Source organism: Adiantum capillus-veneris, chromosome 18 (assembly GCF_014529385.1).
Source record: "Adiantum capillus-veneris isolate H3 chromosome 18, ASM1452938v2, whole genome shotgun sequence".
Classification (NCBI taxonomy): domain Eukaryota; kingdom Viridiplantae; phylum Streptophyta; class Polypodiopsida; order Polypodiales; family Pteridaceae; genus Adiantum; species Adiantum capillus-veneris.
In genome coordinates, this window is record NC_140948.1 from 113,186,385 (window position 1) to 113,200,124 (window position 13,740).

The 13,740-nt window shown below is 44.3% G+C and overlaps 1 protein-coding gene across 1 annotated transcript; it reads left to right on the top strand.

Annotated features, from left to right (window-relative positions):
* The first annotated feature begins 2,571 nt into the window (after positions 1–2,571).
* On the top strand, positions 2,572–5,756 carry LOC147436229 (pentatricopeptide repeat-containing protein At2g13600-like). Its single transcript, XM_086489155.1, has 2 exons — positions 2,572–2,874; positions 3,013–5,756. The coding sequence occupies exon 2, from the start codon at positions 3,391–3,393 to the stop codon at positions 5,398–5,400; it is 2,010 nt and encodes a 669-aa protein (XP_086345281.1). The 5' UTR covers positions 2,572–2,874; positions 3,013–3,390; the 3' UTR covers positions 5,401–5,756.
* The last annotated feature ends 7,984 nt before the right edge of the window (positions 5,757–13,740 follow it).

Here is a 13,740-nt window from a genome sequence, read left to right on the forward strand (position 1 = left end):
CTAGGTTGCATGGCCACCTTGCTCCTACTGTCCAATTTCATCTTCCATTTACCCACTGCTCAATTAATGCGGTCAAAATGCTGGTCAAATGCTCCATAGAGAAATGATCAAATGAAGGTAGCTCCAAAACTTTGGCGCATGTTGTTTTTGAAGTAGAAAGCGACAAACCCTTCACATGTTTTTATGCAAATCTTGGCATTAACACACATTAACTCTGACAAGATCGCCAGCCTCAGGTAAAGGTGGTATGTATAGTGGACAGGACGCCTGTCCTTACGCCACCTAGCGTAAAGGAGCTAGTAAAAAGACAAGTCCCTATTTGAGGACCCGTTGATCCCCACTTATTATTACTTTTTTGAGCCAATTTAGAGACACCAATAGTCGTGTGATTTAGTGGATAGCATGCTAAGGAGAATTTGTGATCATCAAATCCTTGGTTTGATTTTTGTTGGTGCTAACGAACTTAAATACCCTCTGATCATCCTCCCTTTGTTACTGAATGTTTATACACATGAATCCAAAATTGACCTCGTTCATCACATATAGAGTGCCGTTCATGCTATCGATTTTGTTGTAGCTGCTCTATAGCGCTTTCATTTACACCCCTCCATGCATGAAATAGTGCAACACATGGTTCTTGAGTTGTTGCCTAGGTTTGGCGCCTCTAAAGTGGTTCCTTTGCCCTAGGAGTACCTTAACATCATATCACACGAGCAAGTTCAAATGAGATCAATGGTGGAGGTAACAATCCGGGGGGTGGGGGGATTGATCCTAAGCCGTCAAATTTGACGGTGTGAGGACCACCCGAATTTACAAATTTAAACATCCGCCCTATTTCCAATATGACACACTCCAATCCCCTATATTTCAATGAATGCATGTGGATGGGTTATTAAAGGGCATGACTTGGTATGGGGAGGTCTTGGTTTATGGATGTAGCTCACAAAAAACTTACTTGCCTACCCAAATTGATTTTTTGCCTTGAATTCACAAAGTTTTCTGAATTTACAAATGTATAGCGGACGGCCTGATTGTTTTCCTCAATATCTCCTAGACTCCTCGTCTAGAGACTATGGATGATATAGTGTGGAGGTTGGCGGTCCTCGAGACTAAGTGGCACGGGCATGGGAGGGTGGGATCTACGGCGGCGGCATTGTGAGTTGTAGTTCTGGAATACGGGTACCTTAGATTACTTTTGTAATCTAGGGTACAAAGAAATCTAGGATATCCACATTTCGAAAGTAATCTAGGGTACCCCATTATACGGACGTGGGGTTTGAACCCGTGACCTCACCCATGAGAGGCGCATGCCCTAACCACTGTGCCATGTGCCCGTTTTGAAATGTGGGGGCCCTAATTTACTTAAAACAAGTATGCAAAGCGACGGGCGCCGAAAGTAATCTAGGGTACTTTTGGCACCGCCACTGGGATCTACGATCCACAATCCCCCCTCCGTAGCTCCCACCCTCCCATGCCCGTGCCACTTACAAGGCCTTCCCACGATGAATTTTGGAAAGGAATAAGGGAACAGTTTGCATAAACTTTACATTTCCATGGTGAGTTTAAGAGGGAATCCCTCCAAAGAAGGTTAACCTATTCCTTTTGTGAAACTTTTGCAAAATATGAAAAGTTAGGAGTATATTGAGATAGTTTCAACGTGCTAATATGGACTAAGAGGTAATAAGTTTAATTTTAGCATAACCAAGCCTCTACCACTTGTTATACAAGTCAAATGAGTATTTGAAAAGGAACCGTGTGAAGGTTTCTCTACATTTGAGGGTACCTTTTGGCCAAGTTTTGTGAGTTTCCCAAACTCATCGTGTGCAGGCCCTCTTAGGCCTTTGTCAGACACATCTGGATGGACAAGCTTAGTGCTGAGGTGGGCGAATCACAATCGGCGCTTCTTGCCTTGCGTGTCACACGCATCCGGTGGACACAGAAGCAGCGTCTGTGTTGGCAGTCGGGTCATGGGCATCTTCCGCCTGCTGGTGGGCGACCCCCCCAAGCTGCCCTTCCATCACTTGTATGAAGAAAAGTGCAGGTGATTGGCTGAGCTCGCTGCTTGGATACCGCCTTGTGTGACTACAACAAGCGGAAACGCCTTGAGCTATGGAAAAAGTAGCCTCCGCAAGAAGCCAACTCACACTTGTCCGCCGGACTTGTGTGACGGGGGCCTTAGGCTGGTGTCCCACTGGGACGGGGAATGGATGGCCATGCTGATTTGGCGTCGGCTCATTCGCCGTTGCAAAAAGAGAAAGCTGGCCGCGAGAGGATGTCATAGGGGCAGCTTCGCATGCTTGGCCAACTTTCCAAACGCGCGGCCATCTGCAAAAGTACACGCGCGAAAGCATTTCAGAGGTTTTGAGCCCTGGCGTGCAGCGCCAAAGACAGACGATCTACCACTTGGGCTATTCTCATTGCTTGAGAGAAATGGCCAATGTTTTCTACATGTTCCAATGTGACAGCAATCGGTTGGCCACACCTGCAAATCACACTTGGGCGGGCGTCCCAGTGTGACACAGGCCTTAGTCGTGAGGGCTAAGTGGTCTTTATTAAAGAGTCCGCCTGAGCGCCTCTAAAGTAATTACTGACTGACCGGCACGCGAGCAGGATTTGAGGGACATGGGACCAAGCTCTGAGACACGGGCTACTCACATGGAATTGTTGCAGCACCTCAAACAAGACTTGCGTATATATATAGTTCACGATTGCAGGTCGGAAGTGACTTGAATCCGTGAAAGCCCACCTGATAGTCAACACAGACGATGCAAAGAGGATTTCGCTAAGCTGACCCTTAATTGACTCGGTGAGCTCAATCCCTCCGTTAAGAAGAGGGCTACGGGGGTGACCTCTGCAGGATTTCGCACTAGCAAGGTCAGAACATCACTATTTTTGTTTGGGTTCTCTCTCTCTCTCTCTCTCTCTCTCTCTCTCTCACACACACACACACACACACACACACATGCACACACGTGCATGCGCATGCACAGAAAACTTGTTTTGTGTCCGCAGAGCATCTCCAAATCCCCTGAAATAGTGGCGAAGGAAGCAATATCAGCAAGTCAGGTCCAACATGGAGACAAAGAGAATAATGAAGGCTGGAAATTAAAGAGTTTTTCTCTTATGAGCTCTCTAAAAGCCTGTACTGCAGAGAAGGATCTGTACCAGGGCAGTAGGATACATGCTCATATTCGCTGCAGTGGGCTATTTGAGAAGGATACATACTTAGGAAGCACGTTGGTCAGTATGTATGCCAAGTGTGGTGTGCTTGTTAGAGCACAACAAGTTGTTGACGAGCTTTCAGTCCGGGATGTCGTCTCTTAGACTGCACTAATTGCAGGATACGTCCAACATGGGCATGGCAAAGAGGCTTTAGGTTGTTTTGATAAGATGCAAAGAGAGGGCCTCTCTCCAAATGCCGTCACTTATGCTTGCATCTTGAAAGCATGTAGCATCATGCAAAACGTTGAGATGGGCAAGCAAATTCATGATGAGATTGTTAGTCAAGGGCTCTTGGAAAGAAATGTCGTGCTTGGCAATGCTTTGGTTGACATGTATGACAAGTGTGGTGAATTTGTGAAAGCACTTAAAGTGCTTTACGAGCTTCCTACCCGGAATGTTATCTCTTGGACTGCACTTATTGCAGGGTATGTCCAACGTGGGCAAGGCAAAGAAGCTCTAGGTTGTTTTAATGGAATGCGAAGAGAGGGCCTCTCTCCAAATGCCACCACCTATGCTTGCACCTTGAAGGCATGTGGCATCATGCAAGAGGTTGACATGGGCATGCAAATTCATGATGAGATTGTTAGTCAAGGCCTCTTGGAAAAAAGCATCGTGCTTGGCGGTGCTTTGGTTGACATGTATGCCAAATGTGGTGTATTCACGAAGGCACATAAAGTGCTTGAAGAGCTTCCTGTCCGGAATGTCGTTTCTTGGAGTGCATTGATTACAGGGTATGCACAACAGGGGCATGGCCAGGAAGCTCTGGACAGCTTTCAGCGAATGCGGAGTGAGGGATTCTCTCCTAATGCGATCACCTATGCTTGCATTTTGAAGGCATGTGGAATTATAAGAGATGCTGACGTGGGTAAACAAATCCATGATGAGATTGCAAGTCAAGGGTTGCTGAAAAGAGACGTCGTCCTTGGCAATGCTTTGCTCGACATGTATGCCAAATGTGGTGTACTTTTGAAAGCACAAAAAGTATTTGATGAGCTCCATATTCGGGATGCGATCTCTTGGAATTCATTGATTGCAGGATATGCTCAAGAGGGGCTGGCCCACAAAGCCCTGGGCTGTTTGCATCAGATGCGAAGCGAGGGCTTCTCTCCAGATCGGGTCACCTATGCTTGCATTTTGAAGGCATGCGGCATAATGCAAGACATTGACATGGGCAAACAAATTCATGATGAGATTGTTAGTCAGGGGCTCTTGAACAAAGACGTAGTGCTTTGTGGAGCTTTGGTCGATATGTATGCCAAATGTGGTATACTTTTGAAATCACAAAAGGTTTTTGATGAGCTTCCCGTCCGAGATGCAGTGTCTTGGAGTGCTTTGATTGCAGGATATGCCCAACAAGGGCAGGGTGAAGAAGCTTTGTACTGTTTTCAGCGAATGCGGAGTGAGGGTTTTTCTCCAAATGTAGTCTCTTGGACTTCGCTTATAGGAGGGTATGCCCAGCAAGGGCAGGCTAAGGAAGCTCTGGACTGTTTTCAATGTATGCAGAAGGAGGGCATCTCCCCAGATGCAATCACTTTTGTTAATGTGCTGAATGCATGTAGTCATTCAGGTCTAGTTGATGAGGGCGAAATGTATTTTGATAACATGAAGAAAAAATATGGCATTGCACCAAACAACGAACATTACACTTGCATGGTTGATCTTTTTGGACGTGCAAGGCTTTTTGACAAAGCTATGAAAGTGATTACGATGATGCCGTCATCTGAATATCCTCCAGTTTGGTCTGCTCTTCTAGGTGCTTGTCGAAAATGGGGGAATGTGAAGCTAGGAAGGTTTGCGTTTGAGCGTGCAGTACAACTAGATCAATATGATGCTGCGGCATATGTGTTGATGAGTAATATTTATGCAGCTGCCGGTCTGCAGGAGGAGGCTGAAAACATTGAATGCATGAGAATAAAAAATGCGGCTTGGAAGCAGCCAGGATGTAGTTGTTGGGTTGATGAGAGTGGAAATGTTAATAAATTTGTTGTTGGGGATACCACTCATCCACCAAGCAGACAAATCTATGCGAAGCTACAAGATCTTGAGCTCAAATTGTCCCAACAAGGATATTCGCCAAATTTGCATTGTGTTAGGTGCAGCGGAATGATTGTTTGCGCTTTGCTCAAGATGAGTGCTCCGAACTGTGTTCAAGGTTCTTTTTGTTCTTCTGTAAGGTAGAGCCTTCCGTTCTTAATGAGAGAGTGCAATGGACACAAACGAAGTAAATGGACACTGTGCGTGCAAGTGTATGAGACTGAGAGATAGAGAGAGAGAGGAGAGATACGACACCAGAGACGTAAAACCCTCCTCCGAAGGCCCTACTCTCGTCGACGAGAGTGGTCTACTCATGATTGCACAAGCTGGTACAAACTGTATGCATGAGACTGATGCAAGTCTTGGCTATGTCGACGATGACGATGGGGACGACGAGACCGACCTAAGGGCTAAAATCTGCAATCTTTCTATTGTTGTCCAAAAACGCTATGGGTTGCAATCTGCTACAATCCAAAAACATTGATTTGGGGAGTTGTTTCTGTGGGTCTTTGTCGTTGAAAATCTCTAGGTTTAGGGTTGAAAATTGAGGGTTCTTTAGGTTGAAACTGATGGTCTATTCGGGCTGAATATTCTACTCTTCGATGGTTGAATCTTGATGGTTTTCTGATGTTGAAAATTGTTGCATTGTTGCATATGCTGGGATCCAAAAACGCTAGGGAAGTTGGTCCAAAAACGCTAGTTGCTGAACTTTCAAAATGTTAGGTGTTGTGCTCTGCTTGCGGGAGGATCTGATGTCAAAAACGCTAGGCACTCGAGGTTATGGCGATGATGTGCTGGCGTAAAAATGTCGGTTAATGGTTGATGAAGAAATGCTAGGATGGGGGGGAATTTGTTGCTTGGAGGGAATCCATTAAGGCTTTGTCTTGCTGAGAAGTTGTCTGTTGAGCTTGGCTCCTGTTGCCTCTTCTGCCAAAGAGTGCTAGCTCTAGTTTGCTTATATACAAACTTAGCAAAATTGCCTTACCTACTTTTGTTGGAAAGTCACTCAAACTAATAAGTGGAAAATGCCAAAAATAGATAAAATAGGCAAAATGTATTGGAAAATTTTTCTGAGGGATTTCGATGGGAATGTTTATGATCATGTTGTGTGCAACCAGAGGATATGCATCTACACTAAGTGACTGGGTCTATGAATAAACTCACAAAAGTGCCAGATCATAGAGAAGCGTAAGATACTGGTTAAAGCAGTGTAACATGGAACGAGCGGAACACAGTCCAAACGTTTCGAAACGTCGTTCCGGGCGAGTCTTGTTTCCGAAACGGAGTCGGGAAATGAACGTCGTTCCGGAATGGGGTATAACCAGAATGGTGTTCCGGAACGAGGGGAACATGAGACGGAACGACGGAACGCAGGGAGTAACGGGCAAAAGTAGACATTTGTGGGCAAAAAAGTAGGCTTTTGGGGACAGATTTGAGATTGTTTGAGGAATATATTTGGTGCAGTTTGAGGGCAGGTTTGTTGGCAGATTTGGGGACAGTTTTTGGGTTGTTTAGGAGTTTATTTGGGACTAAGCTGAATGGAGGTAGTTCAAGCCTTACTTTAGTCGACCGTTCTGGCCTCGTTCCCGTTCAAGCCCGCCCTCCTTCCCGTTCCCGTCCTGTTCCGGACCCTCCCGTCCCCGTTCCGGGTAACTACGGGTTAAAGATGCAAACTGACTTCATGTTCTTGAAAGTGGGAAGTGTTCTTGTGGCGACTATCAGTAACGTATGTTCCATGAATGTGAGCATGAATCTCATTTCTTCTTGTGGCAACTTAGATCACATCTTTAAGATGGCTAGCAATGAATGATGTACTCTTGAAAGATGTCTTTTGGCTACACAAACTTCCAAGTAATAGGCTTTGTTGGGACTTTTGTTTGGAAACTAGATCAGGATAAACTCTCATGTCACGTGACACATCCAACCCTGTGTCCATGGACAAGCTACAACATGACCAGGGTTCAGTTCAGTCAAGCCAGTCTAGAATAGGAAGTGATTTGACACTTTTGTGAGTCTGTTCGCAGACCGTACATGTCCACACACTTAGATTAGATGCATATTCTCTGGCTACATATAGCATGATCATCAGCATTACCATCAGAATCCATCAGGAGCATTTTCCAGTGCATTAAATCTATTTCCCCTATTTTTGATATTTTTCACTTATTTATTAAGTGACTTTGTTGGGAACTAGGTAGGGCAATTTTGCTAATGAAATATATAAGAAAACCAGGGCTAGCATTATCTGGCAGAAGAGCAAGGAGAACACACACAGGTTGCAGCAAGTTCCTTCTTCTTCTCTCTCTCTCTCTCTCTCTCTCTCTCTCTCTCTCTCTCAAGCAAGGACTCCCAAGAACACTAGCGTTTTCAACATTGGAAGCACTTCAGCACTTCAGCATTTTCCAAATCAGTAGAACTTCATCGCCAGCAGCCCCACTCAGTATCGCTTGTAGATTCAGCCCTACACTCCACGATTTCAACAAACTCATACCAGCGTTTTTGCAGCAACGTTTTCAGCCTAAGTTCAACGTTTTCATAGCCACGAACTTCAGCGTTTTTGAAGCCTAAGCAGGCCAGCAACTCAGCGTTTAAGAGGCCAGCAGGTGGCGTTTTTGAAGCAACAGAAATTCAGCAAGAAACAATAACAAGATCAGCATTTTCTTTTAGCACCATGTACAACAGAAGATAGAGATTCAGGTCGTCGTTGTCATCGTCATCGTCGTATCCGCTCATTGCATAATAGCTTTCCAAGTTTGCATCAATATTCTGTACCAGATTGTGCAGTCAATAGCATAGACCTCTCTCGCCATCGAGAGAGGGGCCTTCGGAGGGGGGTTTGACAACTCCTTGGTGTTGTATTCTTCTCTCTCTATTTCTCAGTCTCAGCACCTTCATTCACAGTGTCCATTCACTTTGTTTGTGTCCATTGCACTCTCTCACTAAAGGAACGGAAGGCTCTCCCTTCCGTAGGTAAAATGAGTCCTTGAGCACAGTTCGGAGCACTCATCTTGAGCAAAGTTCAACATTCACTTCCGCTGCACCTTACATTGGTATCAGAGCTTTGGCACTGTTCTATATCACTCAAGGAAAGAACCACATAATTTTTTTTGCTTGTTGCGGTCGTATATAACCCAAGTCCTCTTGAGCGTGTCGATTCCTAATCATGTTTTTGAAGAGTGACAGAAAACTCAAGAAAGAAGGGCTTGTCCAACCTCCCCTTGCGCCTCTTTTCACTCATTGAGAGAGGACTGTGCACTTAGCGGCCGGCCAATCGACGTGAGGTGGAAAAAAGAAACCTTGGTGTGAGAGCAAGGCCGCCAAGGGGTGCACCCATGGGAAAGAGCAAAACTCGGGTGAAGAGAAGATTCTTCTCTAACACAGATTGCAAGTGAAAGAAGAACTGCAAGAAGTCAAGAATCTCAAGAATCTAAAGACCCTCAAGACACTCAAGAACCCCAAGAACCAAGACCCCCAAGAACCCAAGTTCCTTGTGAACTTACGAACTCAAGACCATAAGAACCCACAAGAACCACGACTTAAGTGGATGATCATCACTCGAAGCGGAATGGATACTTCGCTCGGAGGTGACGAGTATGAGAGAGGCGAAGAAGAATTTTCCCCACCAGGAGGTTTTTCTGACCTTCCCCCTTCCCCATCTACGCCAAGGATTGCACTAACTCCTATGGAGGAGTTGAAGCAGTTGTTTATAGAAAGGAAGTTAGAACGCGAAGCAAGAAAAGCAGAAAGAGTGGCCGACTTTGAGCGTGAGCGCAAGCAAGCACACTTGGAGGCCGCAGAAAGAAAAGCAGAAATAGAGCGTGAATCGGGGCGTGAACACGAAGAAAGAATGGTAGCCATAGAGCGTGAGCACGAGCAAGCACGATTGGAAGCCAAAGCACGAGAAGCAAAGTGGGATTGCGAGAACAAAGAAAGAGAAGCAGAATTTGATCGCGAGAACAAAGAAAGACAAGCAACATTTGATCGCGAGAACAAAGCAAGACAAGCAATGAACGACCGACACATGAAAGAGATGTTGCGACTCTTTTCTCAAGTGCAGGCAACACAAGTGCAAGAGCTTCGGGAAAAGGAGACTCTCTCAGTCTCTTCTTCTCCAAAGCAAGGCACACAGGCTTTGCATGATAAGAACAAGCATGATGATTTGCATGATTATCAAGATGTGATTTCTCACAAGCATAATTATTTACATGAAGATGATGTGATTGTTCACAAGGATGATGTGTTAGTTGATACTTTCTCTAGTGAAGCTAACCTCATTGCAGATTCAATCAATCATGAAGAACCGATCTTGGCTCTCGAGCCTAGGTCCAAAGAACCCCCACAGGAAGATTCGATCAATCAGGAAGACCCGATCTTGGCTCACGAGCGTAGGTCCAAAGAACCCTCATAGGATGTACTATGTGTTCGTATGATTAGTCAGCACGCATTGTGCGAATGTTTCATCGTGATCGTTTTCTATATTTTAGTCAGCGTCTTTATGTGATCCCTTTTCCTAGGCATGACATATTGTACGTTGAACACGTTTTACTCATGGATAAGCACGGATGTATACGGCTTTCTTATGAAAAGATGAAATGTTTGCATTCAAGGAAGTCACATTTTATGTCTCTTCCTTGGCACGACACAGTTGTAGAAAGAGCACAAGAAAGATTGAGCATCAAGCATAAGCATTTCCATTGTGTTTTTCCACAGTTGATTGATTTAGATTGGAAAGTCAAGATTCGACCCCATTGTTTGCATGTGTTTGATGAACGGTTTGACACTCCGTCTATATGTTCATTTACATTGCATGCACAGTCTTTGAAGAAGACTAGAAATTTTCCACTCACTTTACATGGAATGGGTATGTTTATGTTTTTGTGTTGGAAGTGGTTTCAGGAATTTTCAGCCTCGGAGATTTTTGAAGAAGATGGACCTACGTCCATATACAAAGTTGAAGCATTGAAGGAGACTCAGAAGACTTTGTCGCTTTCGGTGCGGCCCAAAGAAGCAAGCGTTGCAAAACTTTATGAAGTTCAAGTATCGTATGACCCATGCATCAGAGTGGATTGGCGAAGAGTCCTTTCCAGGATTTTGGACGCAATTGGCGATCTCCCTCGACGCCATATAGGTCGGTACCAGTACCTCACTTTGAAAAGAAGGGGATGCCACGTGACACATCCAACCCTGTGTGTCCGTGGACAAGCTACAACATGATCAGGGTTCAGTTCAGTCAAGTCAGTTTAGAATAGGAAGTGATTTGACACTTTTGTGAGTCTGTTCGCAGACTGTGCATGTCCAGATACTTAGATTAGATGCATATCCTCTGGTTGCACAGAGCATGATTATCAGCATTACCATCAAAATCCATCAGGAGCATTTTCTGGTGCATTAAACCTATTTTTTTTGTTTTTGACATTTTTCACTTATTTATTAAGTGACTTTTGTTGGAAACTAGGTAGGGCAATTTTGCTAATGAAATATATAAGAAAACCAGGGCTAGCATTATCTGGCAGAAGAGCAAGGAGAACACAGGCACAGGTTGCAGCAGGTTCCTCCTTCTCTCTCTCTCTCTCAAGCAAGGACTCCCAAGAACACTAGCATTTTCAACATTGGAAGCCTGGCGTTTCTTCAGCACTTCATCGTTTTCCAAATCAGCAGAACTCCATCGCCAGCAGCCCCACTCAGTATCGCTTGTAGATTTAGCTCTACACTTGGCAATTTCAGCAGCCTCAGGCCAGCATTTTTGCAGCAGCGTTTTTAGCCATCAGGCCAACGTTTTTGCAGCAACGTTTTCAGCCTAAGTTCAACGTTTTCATAGCCACAAACTTCAACATTTTTGGAGCCTGAGAAGGCCAACAACTCAGCGTTTAAGAGGGTAGTAGGTGGCATTTTTGAAGCAGCAGAAATTCAGCAAGAAACAACAACAAGATCAACGTTTTCTTTCAGCACCATGTACAACAGAAGATAGAGATTCAGGTCGTCGTCGTCATCCTCATATCCGCTCATTGCATAATAGGTTTCTAAGTTTGCATCAGTGTTCTGTATTAGATTGTGCAATCAATAGCATAGACCTCTCTCGCCATCGAGAGAGGGGCCTTCTGAGGAGGGTTTGACAACTCCGTGGTGTCGTATTCTTCTCTCTCTCTCTTTCAGCACCTTCATTCACAGTGTCCATTCACTTTGTTTGTGTCCATTGCACTCTCTCACCAAAGGAACGGAAGGCTCTGCCTTCCGTAAGTAAAAGGAATCCTTGAGCATAGTTCGGAGCACTCGTCTTGAGCAAAGTTCAACATTCACTTCCGCTGCACCTTACATCTCATTTCTCCACTAGACATGGTAGCAAATTCTGGTTCAGATTTGCTTTTAAAATCTTGTTGTGATTGGCCTGGATTGAACCCTTTGGCTATCGACATGCGACTCCTGATTGTTTGAGGAGATAGCACATATTGTGGATCAGATGGGCCACCAAGAATGTGTGTAGATAGGCTATGGTCTATAGTTGTGTTTGCTTCTGAAAACGCAGGTGTCAACTGCATTCGCTACCCCTATTGCTGCTGAAACAAAATGATGATGGTGGGTCGATTTAAATGGTGGAGTGATATCTCCCGTGCGCCGATTTGATTTGAAAACTATGGAGAGAATGAGCACCTGAGTGGTATATTTCGGACTTCGCTCTATCTGTAGTCTGCCTGTACTAGGAAATCCATTGCAGTCGCGCTGCTGAATACAATGGTATGGGGGCTTGATGCTGGAGTAGGTTTTGGTACGGTGTCTCCCACTGTGGCTATATGGAACATGCATATCTTGAGAATAGAAGATACAGCTGCATTGGCGGAGATGCTGAGTAGGACTTCCTACTCACTCTGTCTTAAGATTGGTTTTTAAGTATTGTTATTGGGCGCTATAATAATGGCCATGAAATATGAGATTATGCCTGTTTCAACAAACAAATGAATTATTCTCTCTCTTCTATCTTGGAAGATTATTACTACGGTATCTTAAACTCTCTACTGGTTGGCATGGCCAGAAGAACTTGGTTTTGGTCCCTGTATAACTTTCTTTTGGATAAGAGATGATATGGGTGGTTAAGTTTGACTTGGCTCTTTGCTTCGGCTGATTAGAGTCGATGTGTAGAGGTGCCAGTTCACATCCTTTCTCCTTGACATTTATAATGTTGTTGCTATCTCTTCTTAGAAGACAGAAGTAGCTCTTCTTTCCCGTGAATTGGTCTTCCTCTATGTTTGGTGAAACCTGTTGGATTGGCTGTGAGGCCTCGACAATTGTTTTCGATACTCGGTTTAGCTGGGGCCAATGAGAGATGGTAAGCTTGATCTGGCATGCTCTTTAGGATATTGACCTGTTTAAGCCATTTTTTTCAACCGATAGGAGTTTATGTGGTTAGCTTGAACTCTGCCTCTTAGATTTGCTTGTGAGATGACTTGGATGGGGGTGAGTTATAGCAGAAGAAGATTTAGAAATTTTCTCATGTAGGAAAATGGAGTCTTTTCTAGTGTTTTTCATATAATGCATAACATCATGAGTTGGTGCCTCCCTTACATAAGCTCATGATGTTGAGGTAAGTCACAATGTGTGAATTATTGTGAGAATTTGTCCAAAACTTCTTGTGTAGTATGGGCTTTTTGACGATGTTTGTATGCAATCTACATATATGTCAAGGTAGGCAAGACTTGCCCGTTGTTTGCACATCAGGCTTGCCTTACTTGTGTAACCTCTCACTAACTTGCACTATTTGTGTTTTTTAATTCCTAAGCATCACTTTTAATCTACATTGCTTGCAACCAGAGCTAAGGTACTCTGATTTCAAAAAATGTAATTTGCATCGGAAAAAATCTCTGGGAGATCCCACAGGCAGCCGTGGTGCATGGCACTCTCACACATGCAAACCTCTACATTTCCTACAGGCAGGATAACATTGCCGCCCCGGCTCATTGTTTGGTGCAAAATGGTAGATTGATCAACTAGGGAAGCACCCGCGGGGTGTGTGTGTGTTTATAGAGGGAATTTAGAATCTTCCAATGGCATTGATGAACTTTTAAAAAAGATCGATTGCATGTGTATTTCTTACTCTTAATCAATATTTCTCTTACTTATCATAGAACATGTGTGTGTGTGTGTGTGTGTGTGTGAGAGAGAGAGAGAGAGAGAGAGAGAGAGAGAGAGAGAGTTACATGTTGTCTCACAGTCAAAGGGAGCAAGGAGTCTTGGGTGTCGATCACAGAATCTAATGTAAAACATATTTGAGAAGGAAAATGCTGGGATAAAGGGTTGTCCTCGTGCTATAGAACGGTTATTCAGATGAGAACGTTGGACTCCAATATTTAAGATGCATTGCCAAACAAGGACATACATAGCTTCACATCAACCACTTAGGAATAAAGTAAATATTAAGAAAACGGTTATTCAGAGGAGAACGTTGGACTGCAATATATAAGATGCATTGCCAAACAAGGACATACGTAGATT

Excerpts from the sequence above, each read along its gene's own strand:
- LOC147436229 (XM_086489155.1), top strand. The coding sequence starts at position 3,391 with ATGCAAAGAGAGGGCCTCTCTCCAAATGCCGTCACTTATGCTTGCATC.